The sequence below is a fragment of the Erythrolamprus reginae genome, chromosome Z (genome assembly GCF_031021105.1).
Source record: "Erythrolamprus reginae isolate rEryReg1 chromosome Z, rEryReg1.hap1, whole genome shotgun sequence".
NCBI lineage: Eukaryota > Metazoa > Chordata > Lepidosauria > Squamata > Dipsadidae > Erythrolamprus > Erythrolamprus reginae.
This window is the reverse complement of record NC_091963.1, coordinates 141,082,912-141,102,337: the sequence shown is the minus strand read 5'-3', so window position 1 is coordinate 141,102,337 and position 19,426 is coordinate 141,082,912. Positions and strand designations below refer to the sequence as shown.

The window sequence follows — 19,426 nt, the reverse complement described above, 5'->3', positions numbered from 1 at the left end:
ACACCTTAAATTTGGACTGGAGACTAATTACCAAGGTAAACCCCTAATAGCTTGTGTGGCTGCATTTTGGACTTCTGAAAACATTCATTTTCATTCGTTCAATAATCACACAACATTTGTTGGACAGGGGAAGGTTCTAATTCCCCAAACCTGGTGGCAAAGATGTGTTTTTAAAATCATTCGGAAGGCAAGGAGGGTGGGGGCAGTGTGAATTTCTGGGGGGAGCTGATTCTAGAGGGCCAGACCTGACACAGAGAAGGCTCTTTCCCTAGATCCCGGCAGCCGACATTGTTTGGTCGACGGGACCCTAAGGAGACTAACTCTGTGGGACCTGAATGGACACTGGGATTTGTCTGGCAGAAGGTGGTCATGCCATCAAGGGCTTTATAGATCATAACCAACACTTTGAATTGTGCCAGGAAACAGATAATGCAGTCCGTGGAGTGATGATGAAACATGAGTATACTTGGTAGGCCCATGATTCAAGGGGAGCTCAGACTGCCATTTATGTAAAGTTGTGTAGGTTCTTCTGCTTGGGCAGGGAGTTGTACTAGATGATCTACAAGGTCCCTATCAACTCTAATAAATAAATAAATAAATAAAAAGGTCAAAACTAATAAAATTAAACCTAAGTTTCAATTCCTCTGCTTCTAAATTCCAGATAGAAAGGGAGCAATGTAAGAAAAGTGGCATGAAATACCATTGAGAGACACAACTAGATTTTGGATTTCTTTTCAGTGTAAACTTTTGTTCCACTTCTCAGTTCCTTTCTCCTCTAATTATGTACACTTTCCCCCCTCTCTCTTAATGATGGCTGGTAGTGAGATTGTTGAGAGAATCAATGAGAGAAATTGCATGGGAATCAACCAGAAGCTTACCCTATAATTATGAAGAGTGATTTGGAGTGCAGCTTCTTTGGGAGGCTGTTGATGATGCTACAGACCACAGGAAGAAGATGTTAAATATCCCAGTTCAGAAATACAGATGCTACTGAGATAAACTGTATTACTAGGCTAGCAAGACATGACTTAGAATTTAAGAAAAGCCTGCCTCAACATTAATGGACCTGATGGAGAAATGTTCTTTTCTGGGGAGTTTTTCGTTTATAATCATAATGTTCAGATTATTGGTATTGGTGCCCCTTCCTAAGAGTGTCTGCAGAGTGCCAGTCTTAAAATGCTCCAAGACCCAGCCTATTACTAACCTTCTTAAATATTATCAGCCAGGAGACCAGATCCTTGGTGGCATTTTCTCACAGTCTTTCATTTCTACGAACATATTACAGTACAGAAGACACCCATTCCAGGACATGCTTTTGGATCATGTGTAAGCAGTTGTGCTCTTTAAAATTAGGAGCAAGTTTTCCATTTTCATTTTAAAGCTATGTTTCAATCTTTCAATATTAATATATGTATTGTACCTTAGCAATACATTCTCAAAGTTTCTGAATTGCCAATGCCAATATGTATTTATTTTGCAGATTACTGACTCAGAGCTATCAACACATTTTAGCTTTGGTTTTTGCTGTGAAAGAGATTAATCAAAGTCCTCACACCTTACCTAACATCACCTTAGGCTTCAATATCTTCAATGACTATTTTACTAGCCCAAAACATACTTACCAAGCTTCAATGGAGCTCCTCTTTACTTCAGATGCATTCATCCCTAATTATAAATGTCATCTCCAAAATAATCTGATAGCCATCATTGGGGGACCAAGTTCTGTTGCTTTTCTTGATATGGCTAACATCATGACCACTTACAAGTTTGTACAAGTGAGTTGTTGCTTTTTGGTGAAAACAAACACCTAGTTTTTAAACCTATTACTTTTAAAAAATTTCACGAATTTGAATTTCTCAAATATTTTATTACTTTTGTTATATATTTAGCAGATATAAAATAAAAGGCTGAATGATTGTGATTTATCACTTATATCCTTTATGTATATTGAGAGATTATGCACCTTGTGAATTCCTTGTGAATCCAATCACACTTGGCAAATAAGGAATTCTATTAATTTTAAAAATCCCAGGTCACTATGGATTTATCTACTTAAACCTTTCCTGTTTCCTTGTTTCATTTAGGTTGCATATAGCTCTACTCTAGAGATTAATACCAAAACTACATCACGTTTCTTTTACTGGATGTTCCCAAATGCAATTAATCAGTACAAAGGACTTCTCCAGATTCTTCTGCATTTCGGCTGGAAATGGATCGGGCTATTTTTCCTCAACATGGGCAACATAGCATATATTTTATGGAAGAATATTCTTCCTATGTTTTCCCAAGAAGGTATCTGCTTTGAATTTATAGAAAAAATACCAGGTGCCTTTCTTAGTGAGAATGAAGAAAATGTTCAGAGATCATATGCAATTTTAAAAACAGTTTTCAACAGCACAACTAACGTTGTGTTGCTTCATGGGGAATTTCTGAGTATATTAAGTGTAAGGTTATTATTCAACTTCTTGGAGTTTAGTAATATAGATTACAGTACAAAAATCTGGGTGATGACAGCAGATGTTGACTTCTCATCGGTTCTCTTTCAAAGGAGTGAGGACATTAATTTCATGCATGGAACCCTGTCCCTTTCAGTTCAATCAGTGGAGGTGTCAGGCTTTCAAAATTTTGTTCAGATGAGAAACCCAGTTTTGGATAAAGAAGACAGCTTTTTAAAAGAATTTTGGCAACAAACATTTAATTGTATGTTCCTAACAACTTCTACAGAAGAAGAGGTTGAGTCTCTCTGCACTGGGGAGGAGAAACTTCAGAGTCTTCCCATGACTGTGTTTGAAACTAGCATGACTGCCCACAGCTACAGTGTTTATACAGCTGTGTATGCAATCATACATGCTTTGCATATTCTGTACTCTTTCCAAAGCCAACAAAGGTCATGGAAGAAACAGAAATTCCTCAGTCAAGAGTCATGGAAGGTGAGCAGACTACGTAGAACATCTCAGCTGACACAGTATGTTGATTCAGTTGTAAAGTTGTTTATCAAACTCCCCCTCCATCCTTTAAGCCTATCAGATATATTTTCAGCTTTTATTAAATTATGATATTCGTGATTCATCTAGCTGCATGTTTTGAAAGTGATAATCACAAAGTGTTGGATAGGCACCAGCTGTCTGTGGTTTGTTTTCTATGTGATAATGTAATTTTTATTTTGCTTTATCTTAGATTACCTTAACTTTTAGTTTCTACTTGTTAGAACATTTCACTGTGTTGCTTCAAAGTCAGAATTTTCATTTTTCAAAGTTAGATTTTTCAGATTTTTCATTCTTCATCAAGCCAATCACATAATTTCAGCTTTTAATTCATTCCAATATTTATGACTGATCTAGGCTCTATCTCAGCCCACCCTCTGATATGTAGGTTCCTCGAGGGGGCAGTCAATCTGTGTTCCCTCATGGTCTATAGGTAGTTGACTTGGGACTTATCCAAGGCTTGTGCAAAGTGTTCAACATACTTATAGAAGGAACCTTTGTCTTGTTACAAACTGTTTCTCTGGATACACTAACTTATGAGGTAGTCCTTTTCATGGCCATATCATCTGCCTGTGGAATATCTGAACTGGCTGTTCTCTCTGTCAGGAGTAACCTTCATGTATTCTATCCTGATAAAGTGGTATTCCAATTAGATCCTATCTTTGTTCATAAGGTTAATTCCTGTTCTCATGGGGCTCAGAAGTTATTGTCCCTAGTTTTTAGTCATGTCCTCTTAATGACATTGGAAGGAAGTGGCACCTACTGGGCATGAGGCACACCCTGGAAATTACCTGCAGTGCACCTTGTCCCTTCATAGGACGAGGCACTCTTTGTCTCATTTCAGCCCCCTTCCATGGGGCAAAAGGCTCTCCTTCAGCCTGCTTCCATAAGGCATAGGCCATCCTCCTCCCATTGGTCTTCGGATTCATACAATTGATTTTTATGATTTATGGCCACAGTCATTCATTCATTCATTCATTCATTCATTCATTTGCTTGGTTGATTGGTTGGATTTCTATGCCACCCTTCTCTGCAGACTCAAGGTGTTGAGATTTGTTGGTTGAGATTTAGAGTTGCCAGATGTTTGACCATTCTGTCACAAAGTCAAGGTCTTTTAGGAGGGTAGCAGTGTTAACAGTGGTGGTGAAGAGTTTTACATCTTTGGCAAAGAGAACTCAGTTGCTTGTAATGTGATCGCAAAGGTCATTTATATAGAATATGAAGAGTGTTGGTCAGTGTTCCCTCTAATTTTTTTGGGAGGTGGGCGGGAAAGTATAGTGTCTGAGCGGCAGTCCCTTCGGGACTGGGCGGCACAGAAATAATAAATAAACAAACAAACAAATAAAAAACCCACCCTGTTTTGCCTCAGAGAATTTTAAAATAAAATACTGTACTGTGTGTCTATAACAGTGAGCTCATAATAGGGCAACTCTGACAATATCAAAATGCCACTTAAATAGTTGAGCTAGTTTCAAACTAGATTTTGATTTTCTTTCTCTCTTCCTTACTCCCATTCTTTTTCTTTCTCTTTTCCTTCCTCTCTTTTTTCTATCTGTTTCTCTCTCTTCCTCTCTTCCTCTCTCTCTCCTTCCCTCTCACTCTTTCCCTCTCGGCTTCTGGGCAGGTTTGGAAAACTCTGAGTCGATGATGATTTTTAAGTGAGCGATTGCTCACTGCTCAGCTTAGAGGGAACTATGGTGTTGGTCCTAGTACACTGGGATACGCCACTGTTAACAGGAACAGGATTAGATAGGGCACTCTCTATTTCTGTTTGATAGGAAGTCAGTAAATTGCATCTATTTATTTCACCTGATCTAGATGTGTAGTTCATATGTTTTTGCATTATAGGAATTGCAGGTTACAAGATGAAACCAATTTTTTTTGTTACAGAGTAGGTTGTTAGTTTCTAGGCAGAAGTTAATTGAATGGTTTATAATTGAATCCATGACTTTGCATGTAACACAGTATAGAGAGGTTGGTCTGTAGTTTTCTACTAGACTGGGATCTCCTTTTTTTAAGATGGGGATGATCGTGGCAAGTTACTGAGGTTTAGTATGTAATTGGTCCTGTAATACTGTTCCTGGTACTGAATGGGATGCTGATTTAATGAAATGCATTCTTATCTTTATACTATTGTATATCCTCTATTTCTAAAGCTTCATCATTTTCTGCGGAGTATATCATTTAATAGCAGTACTGGAGAGATTGCCTTTGATAACAATGGAGAGATTGTTGCAGGATATGACATTATAAACTGGATCACATTTCCGAATCAGACCTTTCTTAGAGTCAAAGTTGGAATGATAGATCCGGGAACACTCGCTGAGAAATCACTGACTATTTCTGAAGAGAAGATCATTTGGCCCAACCGGTTTAATCAGGTGAGGTTCTTCTTATGTCAGAGTGTGTACAGTGTAACTATTTTTAGAAAACCCAGGAGCAAAATATAGTAAAGAGATGTTTGTCTTGCAAATAGTGGTTTATATACAAACAATTCACACACACTCACATTAGGCAAAGTGAGGCAATCAACCACCAACTACAGCACGGAAGCACACCTACACAGAGAGATATGCTCTCACAGGGTGTCTATTATATTGTAGCCTCTTAAAGCAGTAGAAGTGAAATAACTCTGCTGACTCATTGCTACCATTGCACCATTGTTACAACATTACAATATTAAAACATTAGAGGAGCTGTCATCTATGAAATCATCATTATCCTAATATCTTATTTCAAAATGGTTTGGATCAATTTTATTATCAGGAGTCATGACTTTGTTTCTTTCCCTGGGAGGGGGGCTGTTGAATGGCAAATGGAGATTGATCCTGGCTCTGCCTTGTCACTTTTGTCATGGAGCACTGTGAAATGGGTATTCCCTCAATTGTTTAAATGTCAGCTTGTAACATACTGCTCCAATATTATCAGGGAACACAAATTCCTGTTGTGGGTAAGGGCTATTTCTCTGTACATTATAGGGCTTTATGGGACAATTACCATTGGTCATTGTTGAAGCCCCGTTAGCTAGCCTCCTTGGACTGGACTGGTTTGCAGCCCTGGGTTTCTTTGCACGCATTATTTGCTTTTACTTTTACTTCTATGGGAAAAATTGCTTATACATAAGAACGTTTATACTTATGAACCTGTTCATGGAACAAATTAAGTTCTTAAGTAGAGGTAATTTTCCCTTAGTTCAGAGTTATTTCTCTCCTTGTTTAGTTTCTACCCATGGTTTCTTGTTCTATCCTCAGGTGCTTTGGAGAATAGGTTGATTCCTTCTTTTTTGTGGCAACCCCTGAGATACTGGAAGACTGCTATCATGTTTGCCCTGGTCCTTCTTTTCATTAAACTAACCATGCCCAGTTCCTGCATATATTTTAGCCCCCAGTCCCCTAATTATCTTTGTTGCTCTTCTCTGCACTTTATCTAGAGTCTCAATATCCTCAATATTTATAATACTACATAATATACGGAATTTTTAGAATGATTTTTAAACTCAAATGAATTTTGAATGAATGAATTATTTTTCTTTTCTCTTTTTTTGCTTGTTTATCATGTTTATATTAGTATAAGAACTAATCCCCTTGTATATACATATTATTGCAAAGTTGGATTAATTTTCTGATAAGAGTTATATTCACCAACTTAATATTTATTTAATGAAATTGTGATATCTTCTGCCCTATTAGTCATTTTTGATTACTGTTTATAATATAATCAACTGGAAATATACATATCTCATAGAGATATTAAGGAAAACAGTATTATACTTGCTAATTATACCTACTGATTGATAACCTCTGGATGTTCCAGATATAGAGCAATAAGGAACTCTCTGCCTGATATAAGCAATATTCTCTTTTCTTTTCTAAATTTCTTTCCTCATACCTATCCAAAGGTAGACCTGAAGATTTGTAACGTTAGCAATAAGAACTCCTCCACCTCTTAAGGAAAACTGAGCTCTCTATATTTAATTCAAGTGTATCCTTCTATTTAACTGTGGAAGGGATCACAAAAGGTTTATATAAGTGTACTAGCTGGTGGAATATTATTAAAATGACAAGCCTTTCCAATTTGACTAGACTGGGAACAGGAAAGAGACCGATTAATCAATCTACTTCGGCCATACCTAGCCCCTCTACTCAGAGATCACTAGAGGATATGCTACCCAGAGAAAGGTCCAATTTTTATAAATATTTACAAACAATGCTGATACAGATGCAGGAATTAATGCTTAAAAATCATGAAGACATTAAAAAAGAAATTGGTGAAGTTAGAAACGATACAACTGAATTAAAAGAAAGAATGTAAAATATGGATAAAAGACATGAGGTCATGTTAAAACATGAACAAAAAATTCAAGATTTGGAAGACATGTTAGACCAGGATCATAGACAAATGAAGGATTTGACTGAAAAACTAGTTCAAGCTAACAAGGAATTGGAAAAAACAGTAAATCTAGAGAGTGAGAAAGCCAATCACTTCCTCAGATTCCAAAACTTAAGGGAGGATAAAAGTGAGGACTTACCAGATATCATGGCAGACATTCTGTCAAAGGCGCTGGGCACTAAAAAAGATATGATGCTAAATGAACTGGATGAAGTATATAGAATCAATACCAACTATACCAGATACTACAATCTCCCCAATGAAGTTCACATTAAATTAGTTAAAAAATCAGTTAGGGATGAAATACTTCACAGAGCTCGTGAAGATCCCATAGAATATAAAGGGAGACAGTTGGTTATCCTAAAGCAAGTTCCGAAACACGTTAGAGACCTGCGTAAGCCATATACCTTTCTATCTGTCAAATTGACTAGGCATAACATAAATTTTAGATGGCTAGTCCCAGAGGGAATGCTGGTGACTTGGCAGGATAAAAAAATAAAAATAGACTCGATTGACAAGGCAGAAGAATTCTTCGAAAAAAACTTTGCTAATGAACATGCAGCCGAAGCCAAAAATCAAAGTGAAACAAGGAACCCTGTTCCAATTACAGAACAATTAGAGGACCAGACCCTAAATAGAACAGAAGAGGTATTGGCTACTAATAAAAAACCTAACGATAAAGATGGCTACGCAGACATACCAAAAGATATCAGAAGTACTAGGGCAACTAGACCCAAATACAGATAAATTAAACTTGGCACAAAGAACGACCAATTGGGTTTTTGAAATATATTCAATTAATATAAATGGCCTGAATTCGCCAAACAAAAGAAATAAAATTCTAAATAAATTAGCCAAATTGAATGTAGATATAATTGCTATGCAAGAGGTACACATTAAAAACAAATTTGAACATTTACTTAAAAGGAACAAACTAGGGAACTTATTCTCATCTTTGCCCCAGGAAAAAAAAGAGAGGAGTAATTTGCTATATCAATCCAAATATACAAGCCAAACTAAAATATAAAGATAGGGAAGGCAGAATTTTAATAATAGAAATCCAAAAAGAATTAGAAATAATAACACTAATCAACATAACATATATGCCCCATCCTTTTTGTATCATGGCAACCAAAACTGAATGCAAAATTCTAAGAGTGGCCTTACCAAGGCCTTATAAAGTGGCATTAACATAATCAGTGGTCTTCATTCTATCCCTCTGTTAATGTAGCCTAGAACTGTGTTGGCTTTTTTGGGAATTTAGACATTTTACTCCCCCTCCCCACCTGATAAGAACTCTGTTCCAACTTCCAGGTATAATTTTTTTTATTTTTCTCCACCAAAAAATAAAATAATACATATTTACAAACTCTAAAACAATACTTATAATCAAACATATATAAAACTTTTCTTTTCTGTGTTAAACCTTCAATGGATGTTCTTATTTCCAATTACTCTTCTAGACAAAAGAAATCTGTAAAATTCATAAAACATTATCAATTATTAAACCTCTAATTTTAAAATCTTTTACTCTACCTTACTATAAAACTTACATTGCATCAGTATGAACATTAACAAAATCTCTTCTATTTAAATGATAATAAAAATCCTAACATATATTAATAGAGGTTCTACATATATGTATATGTATATATATATATATATATATATATATATATATATATATATATATATATATATATATATATATATATATATATATATATGTAAAATGAAAACATTTTGGTGTCAAGAAGGAGAGGATTTTTTTGACGGTTGTAATACCCCAAACGATGAGGAAAGACAAAGGGAAGAGCATCTGAAGGAGTTAACCGGGCCGATGGGGGCCATTAGAAAAGAGCAGAGAAAAACACGAGCTCAGCGTGAGAAGAAAGCTAGAAACTGATATTGTTTGGCTCTCCTTGTCTTTTTGTACTTTTTTTCTTGGAGATGTTTTGGGGATTCTTGTATATTTGTTATTCAGAGGGGCAATTTAAGGGGGGGAAGTGGGTTAAAGAAGTTAAAGGTAAAGAAGGAATTATCTAAAGGAGAAAGGAGGGTGGGAGGGGAATATTTCTCTTTTATTACAATTAAAAGTGGTCGAAGGAGCTAGTTGGGTGGGAACGCAATCAAGAGAATGTGCCTCATGAATGGACAAGGGTTTTTCTTGTCCTCCCCCCCCTTGGTGGGGGGAGCATGGGGGAGTCACATTTGGGGTGGGGGTAACAGGGGTAAGGAAAGGGGGGAAAATTAAACCAAGGGCAAAACAAGAGGGGAAAAGGGTTATTTTGGTATATTATGATTGAGTGTAAGATAATGGTTTTAAATGGGAATGGTTTGGGATCGGATTTGAAACGTTTTAGGATATTAAGGATGGCTAAGCAATATAAGGTGGATATTATGATTTTGACAGAAACACATAAAAGACAGGGAGGAAGGGATAAATTGATTAATGATAGAAATTGGAAATGGGGGTTTGAATCTAGAGGAATGCAAAATAGTAGAGGTACAGCGATTCTTATTCATCAGAGGGTTAATTTTGAAGAGGTTAGAATTCAGAAAGACAGAGAAGGATGGTGGATATTTGTTAAAGGGAAAATAAATCAAAAGAAGTTGACATTAGCAGCAATTTATGCCCCAAATACGAAAACAAAACAATTTATAATAAATACTAACAGGAAGTTCGACAACTTTATGGAGGGCTCAACTTTTTTGGCAGGAGATTTTAATATGCAATTATGAAATGGGATTGGAAACAGTAGGATGTTACATTTAAACAGACTTAATATGGTGGATCTTCATGCAGATATTTCAAACAGAAGTACATATTATTCAGCAAGATATCATACATTTAGCTGCATAGACTATATATTAATGAATTGGGGGGGGGGCAATATACAAGTTAAAAAAGTAGATATTAAAAGTATTTGGTTATCAGATCATGCCCCACTATAGGCAGAATTGGAAATAGGTCAGGAACACAATCAAAGGATTTGGAGATATAATGCATTTGTAACTGCTAGTGAACAAGATAAAGAGAAATTGCAAACAGAGTTATCTGAATATTTTAGAATTAATGATGTGGGTGTGTGATGCATATAAGGTTTTTATGAGGGGACAATGCATATGTGTGGAAGCAGATATTAGGAAGAGGTGGGGTAGAGAGAGGGAAAGGAAGATAAGGGAAATAGATTTGATTCAAGAGCAGTTAAGATTAACTAAAAGTAGAGATTGGAATAGTTTATTGCAATTGAAAAAGAAACAATTGATGGTGCATGAGGAGATCAAATGGAACAAAATGACAATGACGATGCGACAAAAAACACGGAGCTGGGGGACAAAATCAATGCAGCAAATGGTGAGATATCTGAAGAAGAGGAAAGAAAACTCATGTATTTTTAGCATTGAGAGACTCTAGTGAAGTGGTTAGATATGGTGAGCAGTTAGAGAAGATAATGGGGAAATATTATTAATATTTGTATAAAGAGGAGCAAGTGAAGATAGGAGTCCTCAAGGTTGGGAAAATTGTAAGTGAAGAAGATAAACAAATTTTGAATGCAGAAATTTCACAAGATGAAATTGCTAGAGTAATTAAAGGGTTAAAACAAGCCAAAGCACCGGGGACGGATGGGTTTACATGGGAATTTTATAAAACTTATGTGAATGTATTGTTGCCGCATTTGGGGAAACTGTTCAATAATATATTGTTAAATTGTGATATCCCGCAGACATGGAAGCTTTCAGAAATTGTTACTATTCTGAAGATGGGTCGAGATTTCAGAGAGCCTGGGTTCTACCATCCGATCAGTTTGGCAAATCAAGATTATAAAATATTTATGAAAATGTTGGCAAATAGATTAGAAAATATTTTACCAAAAATAATTGAAGAGGATCATATAAATCTAAACTGTCATCGCTTTATGTAATAATTAGAAATAATGAAATGAATTTAAATAGGGTTATAGGAGAGTTGAAGGGAAGTGGGATAAATAAGATAGAACAGTTATATGAAAAGGATGGTAGGCCAAGTAGAAACCATATAGAATGGTGGTTAGGTAAGGGAAGATGGCTACAAATAAATGCAATATGTAAATATCTCAATGAAAGGGAGAATAAAGAAGTACTATTGAGGAGGAGACAGGGTTAGAGAAAATAATAAAAGAAAAAAGTGAGGGTATAAAGGCGCAAGCAACCAATATATATAAGTTGCTAGTGCAGTCAGATGGGGACATGATTGAAGGATTTACTAAATGGTGGCAAAATGATATACAAATAGAGGTACAAGAGATGGAAAATATAGTAGAAAATATAAGGAAAATTAAAAATACAAGAATCAAGGAAATAAGAAGGAAAATATTACATAAGTGGTACTTTTAGTTTCTGAAAACTCCTCCGAGGTAGCCTCATGTAGAGAGCATTGCAGTAGTCGAACCTCGAGGTGATAAGGTCATGAGTGACTGTGAGCAGAGACTCCCTGTCCAAATAGGAATGCAACTAGTCCACCAGGTGAACCTGGGCAAATGCCCCCCTTCAAACAGCTGAAAGATAGTGTTCTAATGTCACCTGTGGGTCAAGGAGAACACACAAGTTGCAAACTTTCTCCAAAGAGGTCAATAATTCCCCCCCCCCGGGTGATGGACGGACAGATGGGATTGTCCTTGGGAGTCAAAACCCACACCCACTTGTCGGGGTTAAGCTTGAGTCTGTTGGTACTCTAACAGCCTCCAGGCACTGGCACATCACTTCCACTGCTTCACCGAGTGAGCACAGGGTAAAGATGTACAACTGGGTGTCATCAGCATACAGATGACAACTCATCCCATGTCCAGAGGATTCATCTAGATATTAAACAGCAAGGGGGAGAGAACCAATCCCTGAGGTACCCCACAAGGGAGCAACCTAGAAGTCAACCTCTGACCCCCCAATAACACCCAATTGTGACTGACCAGAGAGGTAGGAGGATAACCACCATAAAATGGTGCTCTCACTCCCAACCCCTTCAGACGGCGCAGAAGGATACCATGGTTGATGTTATTGAAATCCGCTGAGAGGTCAAGAAGCATTAGGACAGAGGATAAACTCCTATCATGGGCCTGCCAGAGATCATCCAGCAGCATGACCAAAGCAGTTTCCATGCTGTAGCTGGGCCTGAATCCTGACTGCTGAAGGCCTAGATAACTGGCTTCTTCCAAGGACTGCTGGGGTGACATCACCTTCGCAATAACCTTCCCCATAAAGGGAAGGTTGGAGACTGGACGATAGTTATTACGTACAGCTGGATCTAGGGAAGGCTTCTTGAGGAGAGTGTGCACAAATTGTAGGGAGCCAGGAAGGACCCCCTCCTCAAAGAAGCATTAACAATCTCCAGGACTCATCTCCGTGTTACCTCGGATGGAGGAACTCACAGCTCCAATGCCCTTGTCCACTTTATCAGGTGTCACCAGATCAAACTCATCCCACACAGGTGGAATAGGAGGGGCCCCTATCATCTCGACTGACTCATTGTTAGCTGACACTGCATTCGAATTGGAGACAAGGTCTATATGAATATGACCAATTTTATCAGTGAAAAACATGTTAAAGTCTGATACGCTCATCTTGCCACATTGAGCACCACTTTATAAGTCTTAATATGAGCTCTTAAAAGTATCTGATCAGATTCAGATTTACTTTTTACTACTACTACTACTACTACTACTATTATTATTGTTGTTGTTGTTGTTGTTGTTGTTGTTATGATTGTTATATCATCATCATCATCATCATCATTAATATTATCAACAATACAAAACAGCAAACAAGAACATCAAGTTGACAATGTTGCAGGCTGCCCTAAGTCTAAGGAGAAGGGCAGCATAAAAAAAATGAATGAATGAATGAATGAATGAATGAATAAATAAATAAATAAATAAATGCTTGATATTATCCAGTTGCAGGACGCCCAACTATCTGTAGACTTCTGGCTGTTGGCACTTGATGGTTTGAACATTTGGCATTTCAATGCCTTCACTTTCAGTGACTTTCCCCTTTTTCAGTGAAACTGTGTCACACTTATCCAGGCCAAACTCCATGCTGATGTCATTGCTGAAGATTTGCACAGTGTTGGTTAGTGACTCTATCTCACTTTCTGATTTTCCGTACAACATCAGGTCATCCATATATAGCAGGTGTGAAATTTTCTGTGAATTCCTAGCAGTTTGGTTGCCTAGGCTTGTTTTGTCTAGGATGACTGACAATGGGATTACATCATCACCACCACCACCACCACCACCACCACCACCACTATTATTGTTATTGTTGTTGTTGTTGTTGTTTTTGTTGTTGTTGTTGTTATTATTATTATTATTATTATTGTTATTATTGTTATTATTGTTATTTGGAACAGGAAAGACCCCTTGCTCTCTGTAATGAGAAGTGCCATACCGGTTATAGAAAGACCAAAATTGAAGGAAAGTTATTTTGCTGCTATGGTTGCACTCCGTGTCCAAAGGGGAAGATCTCCGATCAGAAAGGTAAAAAAAAGAGGACAGAGGGAGAAATATTAAATAGAGGGACACTTGAGCTGGGGGATGCTAGGAATTTTGTCATTTTTTTAAATTCAACAAAATACAAACATTGGAGAGAGGAAAGAAGTCGAGAAAAAATGGAGCGTGGAGCCACTGCTGAACTGAGCCTCCCCCCCGACCCCGGTGAGTGAAAGTGACCGGTGCCGAGGCGGTGGAGGCCAGGGGGTAACGGAGAGAAGTGGAGACCAACACCGAGATGGGAGCGACCTGTTGCCAGTGGCAGAGGATAGCTGCAAGTGGGGAACATCCAGGGACAACAACCCCCCCGCCCGCCCCCCGCATGGCACCAGTAGGTGAGAGTTGCTGGTGCCGAGGGGAGGTTAAAGTGTGATTGAAAGATTGCAGAGACTGATGGAGTTGCTGGATATTGGAACAACAACGACAAAAATGATTAGAGAGGGTGAGAAAGATGGAATTGGTTGCTCGGGAACATTATGGCTAATTGGCCTTGGGACATTGCTAATGCTAACTTTGTAAATGCCTATCATGGTTTGTCATCTCCCCCCCATCCTCCTGATTGCTATGCACTATATAGAAGATCTGTGCCCCTAGTAGATTGACTGTAGAAGACAGCAGTTTTTAAGACCTTTTAAGACCTTAAGACCTTATAGAAGACCTATAGAAGACATTACACCTGGATTGATTGATTGACTGATGATTAACTAATAATTAAGATCTGATTTTATACTATCAATTATTAATTTATGAATTTTTTCTACTTTCTATTTTATATTTGTATATTGTCATATATTTTATTAGTATTTTTAATTATTACTAATTTAATTCATTTTTAATATTATTGGGGGGGTCTCTTAATTAATGGATGACTGGGTTGGATGTAATATTGTGCATGGGATGAATGATTGGTATGAGTGTGATGGTTGGAGTGGGTGTGGTTATGGTATGAATGAGATAAATGGAAATGATATGAATGATAGATTTGGCCCACGGGACGCCGGAGAGGCAGGAGGGGAGGGGGCATCAGTCTCTGGGGTGACAGAGGGTCAGAATATTCCGGTGTTGCTGGGGAGAGGCAGATATGGCAGGGGCCATGGAATTAGACGTTCCAGCGGAACGAGGGATTGTTGCTTAATAACAATCCCCTGTTCTGGCTCCATGAGCTCAATCTTGGACACTGGTGATGAGTGTAATTCTGGCCCTGGGCTCAGGTTGCTGCTGCTCAATGCCAGGTCGGTGGTAAATAAAGCTCTCCTCATCTGGGATTTAATCCTGGATGAGGAGGCCGACCTGGCATGTATTACTGAAACCTGGCTGGGCCCAGAGGGAGGAGTTCCTCTCTCTGAAACCTGCCCAGCCGGGTTTCAAATATGGCATCAACCTTGACCCCAGGGAAGGGGGGGAGGAGTGGCTATTATAGCCAGGGAGTGCCTTTGCCTATGTGGACTCATTGCTCCAGAGATTGTGGGTTGCGAGTCTCTCTTGATGAAGTTGGACTTAGGGGTTCAGGTGGGCTTGTTTCTCACGTACTTGCCTCCCAGCTGCGTGTCAAAAGCCCTGCCTGTGCTGCTCGAGGAGGTAGCCGGGTTGGCGGTGGAATTCCCTGGACTTATTGTCTTGGGGAACTTCAACCTGCCATCACTCGGCGAAGCCTCTGGACTGGCACAGGTGTTCATGGCCACCATGACAGCCATGGACCTGACTCAAGTAATACAGGGTCCGACTCACGAGGGAGGACACACACCTGACATGGTATTCCTCTCCGAGCAATTGAGTAATGGTCTGAGACTAAGGGGCTTAGAAGCATTGCCTTCTTCATGGTCAGACCATTTTCTACTATGGCTTGACTTCCTGGCTCCAATCCTTCCCTGCAGGGAGGTGGAACCAATTAAGATGTTCTGCCCCAGACGCCTGATGGACCCAGAGGGCTTTCAGACGGCACTTGGGGCTATTCCAGATGCACTCGTCAACAGTTCGACGGAGTCTCTTGCGGAGGCCTGGAACAAGGCTGCAGCGGAGGCTCTTGACCGGATTGCGCCTTTGCGACCTCTCCGGGGTGTTCCATGGTTCAACGAGGAGCTCCGAGAGGTGAAATGCCAGAAGAGACGTCTAGAGAAGCGATGGAGGAAGAGTAAGTCTGAATCTGATTGAACACTTGTAAGAGCTTTTATTAAGACTTACAAAGTGGCGCTCAAGACAGCAAGATGCACGTATCATGCCGCCTTGATTGCATCAGTGGAATCCCGCCCGGCCGCTCTGTTTAGGGTGACCCGCTCCCTTCTTAATCAGGGGGGAGTTGGGGAGCCCTTACAGAGTAGTGCTGAGGATTTTAACATGTTTTTCGCTGATAAAATCGCTCAGATCCGGGCCGACCTCGACTCCAATTGGAAAGCACAGTCGACTGACAATGAGTCAGTTGAGGTGACTGGGGCCCGTACTTGTCCACCTGTCTGGGAAGAGTTTGATCTGGTGACACCTGATGAAGTGGACAAGGCCATTGGAGCTGTGAGTTCCGCCACCTGTTTGCTGCACCTGTGTCCCTCCTGGCTGGTCTCGGCCAGCAGAGAGGTGACATGGAGCTGGGTCCAGGAGATTACTAATGCTTCTTTGAGGGAGGGATACTTTTCTTGTGCTCCTCCTCCTCAAGAAGCCTTCCCTGGATCCAGCCGTATTTAACAACTATTGTCCTGTCTCCAACCTCCCCATTATGGGGAAGGTTGTTGAGAAGGTGGTGGCACTCCAGCTCCAATGGTCCTTGGAAGAAGCCAATTATCTAGGTCCCCAGCAGTCGTGTTTCAGGCCCGGTTACAGCACGGAAACTGCTTTGGTCGCGTTGATGGATGATCTATGGCGGGCCCGGGACAGGGGTTTATCCTCTGTCCTGGTGCTTCTTGACCTCTCAACGGCTTTCGATACCATTGACCATGGTATCCTTCTGCACCGGCTGGAGGGGTTGGGGGTGGGAGGCACTGTTCTCCAGTGGTTCTCCTCCTACCTCTCCGGTCGGTCGCAGTCGGTGTTAGTGGGGGGTCAGAGGTTGACCCCGAGGTCTCTCCCTTGTGGGGTGCTTCAGGGGTCGGTCCTCTCCCCCCTGCTATTTAATATCTACATGAAACCGCTGGGTGAGATCATCAAAGGGCATGGGGTGAGGTATCATCAGTACACTGATGATACCCAGCTTTACATCTCCACCCCATGTCCCATCAATGAAGCAGTGGAAGTGATGTGCCGGTGTCTGGAGGCTGTTGGGGCCTGGATGGGTGTCAACACTCAAACTCAACCCGGATAAGACGGAGTGGCTGTGGGTTTTGCCTCCCAAGGACAATCCCATCTGTCCGTCCATCACCCGGGGGGGAATTATTGACCCCCTCAGAGAGGGTCCACAACTTGGGTGTCCTCCTCGATCCACAGCTCACACTAGAGAACCATCTTTCAGCTGTGGCGAGGGGGGCGTTTGCCCAGGTTCGCCTGGTGCACCAGTTGCGGCCCTATCTGGACCGGGACTCACTGCTCACAGTCACTCATGCCCTCATCACCTTGAGGTTCGACTACTGTAATGCTCTCTACATGGGGCTACCTTTGAAAAGTGTTTGGAAACTTCAGATCATGCAGAATGCAGCTTCGAGAGCAGTCATGGGCTTACCTAGGTATGCCCATGTTTCACCAACACTCCGCAGTCTGCATTAGTTGCCGATAAATTTCCAGTCACAATTCAAAGTGTTGGTTATGATCTTTAAAGCCCTTCATGGCACTGGACCAGAATATCTCCGAAACTGCCTTCTGCAGCACGAATCCCAGCGACCGATTAGGTCCCACAGAGTGGGCCTTGTCCGGGTCCCGTCAACCAAACAATGTTGGTTGGTGGGCCCCAGGGGAAGAGCCTTCTCTGTGGTGGCCCCGACTCTCTGGAACCAACTCCCCCCAGAGATTATAACTGCCCCTACTCTCCTTGCCTTTTGTAAGCTTCTTAAAACCCACCTTTGTCGTCAGGCATGGGGGAACTGAGACATCTCCCCCGGGCATATACAATTTATGCATGGTATGTTTGTATGTATGTTTGCTTAGTAAATGGTTTTTTTAAAATATTTTAAATTACAATTTAGATTTGTCATGAATTGTTGTATTCTGTTGTGAGCCGCCCCGAGTCTGCGGACAGGGGCGGCATACAAATATAAATAATAAATAATAAATAAATAAACAAGAAAAAGAATTGTGAAATAAAGGACGGGAGAAAGATGACCTCAAAAGTGGACCATTTTTAGAGTAGTATTAAATGGTCCTTCCAACTCTGTTATTCTGAATGCTTTTCTCCTCAGTAATTTTAGAAGAGTATCCATTATCAAACTAGGCACTGTCCCTGTGATATTCTGTATGTGCTCAAGAAACCACGGCCCATGCACTGTGAGTTCTACAGGGATAATTACCACACATTGATTATCCATTTGATCTAGGCATCCTTATAATCTTCATTACTTCTTAGATAACAAGAATAATCCATTGGTCTAAAAGTAGCAAAATGTTACTACAATAAACATAACCTTCACTCACAAATAGTTGATGGAATTCATTGATATTAAATGTATACATTTGACTTTCCAGATATGGATGATTGCTTCCACTGCCCAGAAGATCAATATCCAAACAATAAACAGGATTTATGCATGCCCAAGCATGTAAGTTATCTATCTTATGGAGACTTGTTGGCGACAGGCTTAGTCACATCATCTCTTCTGCTTTCTTTTACCACAATCTTTGTGCTTGGAATCTTCTTGAAGTATCACAATACTCCCATTGTCAAAGCCAACAACCGCAGCCTCTCCTACACCCTTCTTATCTCCCTCCTCCTCTCCTTCCTTTGTTCTCTGCTGTTCATTGGCAGACCCATGACGGTGACCTGTCTCCTTCGACAGACTGCTTTTAGGATCATCTTTTCAGTGGCTGTTTCTTGTATGTTGGCCAAAACCATCACTGTGGTTCTTGCTTTCATGGCCACCAAGCCAGGATCGAAGATGAGGACTTGGGTTGGGAGAAGACTGGCCCTTTCCATCGTTCTTTCCTGTTCTCTTATTCAAAGTAATTTTTGTATCTCATGGCTTGTAATTTCTCCCCCCTTTCCAAACTTTGACATGTGGTCCATAAATACTGAAATTATTATAGAATGTAATGAAGGTTCAGTGGCAATGTTTTATTCTGTTTTAGGTTTTATGGGCGTCTTGGCCTTTGTTAGTTTTATTGCAGCTTTTTTAGCTAGGAAGTTACCAGACACATTCCAGGAAACCAAGTCAATTACTTTCAGCATGCTGGTGTTTTGCAGTGTCTGGTTGTCTTTTGTTCCTGCCTACATAAGCACCAAAGGAAAATATACAATAGCTGTGGAGATCTTTGCCATTCTTGCATCTAGTGCTGGGCTCCTGGCTTTTATCTTTTTCCCCAAATGTTACATCATTATAATTAGACCAGATCTTAACAAACGGGAGCAATTAATAAAAAAGTGAATTAAACTATTTTGTCAACATTGTATCCTTTTTC

General features: G+C 40.0%; 1 protein-coding gene across 1 annotated transcript; it reads left to right on the top strand.

Annotated features, from left to right (window-relative positions):
- The first annotated feature begins 335 nt into the window (after positions 1-335).
- LOC139154203 (vomeronasal type-2 receptor 26-like) lies at positions 336-19,392 on the top strand. The gene is made up of 6 exons (XM_070728633.1): positions 336-460; positions 1,481-1,775; positions 2,085-2,930; positions 5,141-5,370; positions 13,764-13,885; positions 18,497-19,392. Exons 1-6 carry the CDS (start codon positions 336-338, stop codon positions 19,390-19,392), a joined length of 2,514 nt encoding a protein of 837 aa, XP_070584734.1.
- Positions 19,393-19,426: the final 34 nt, after the last annotated feature.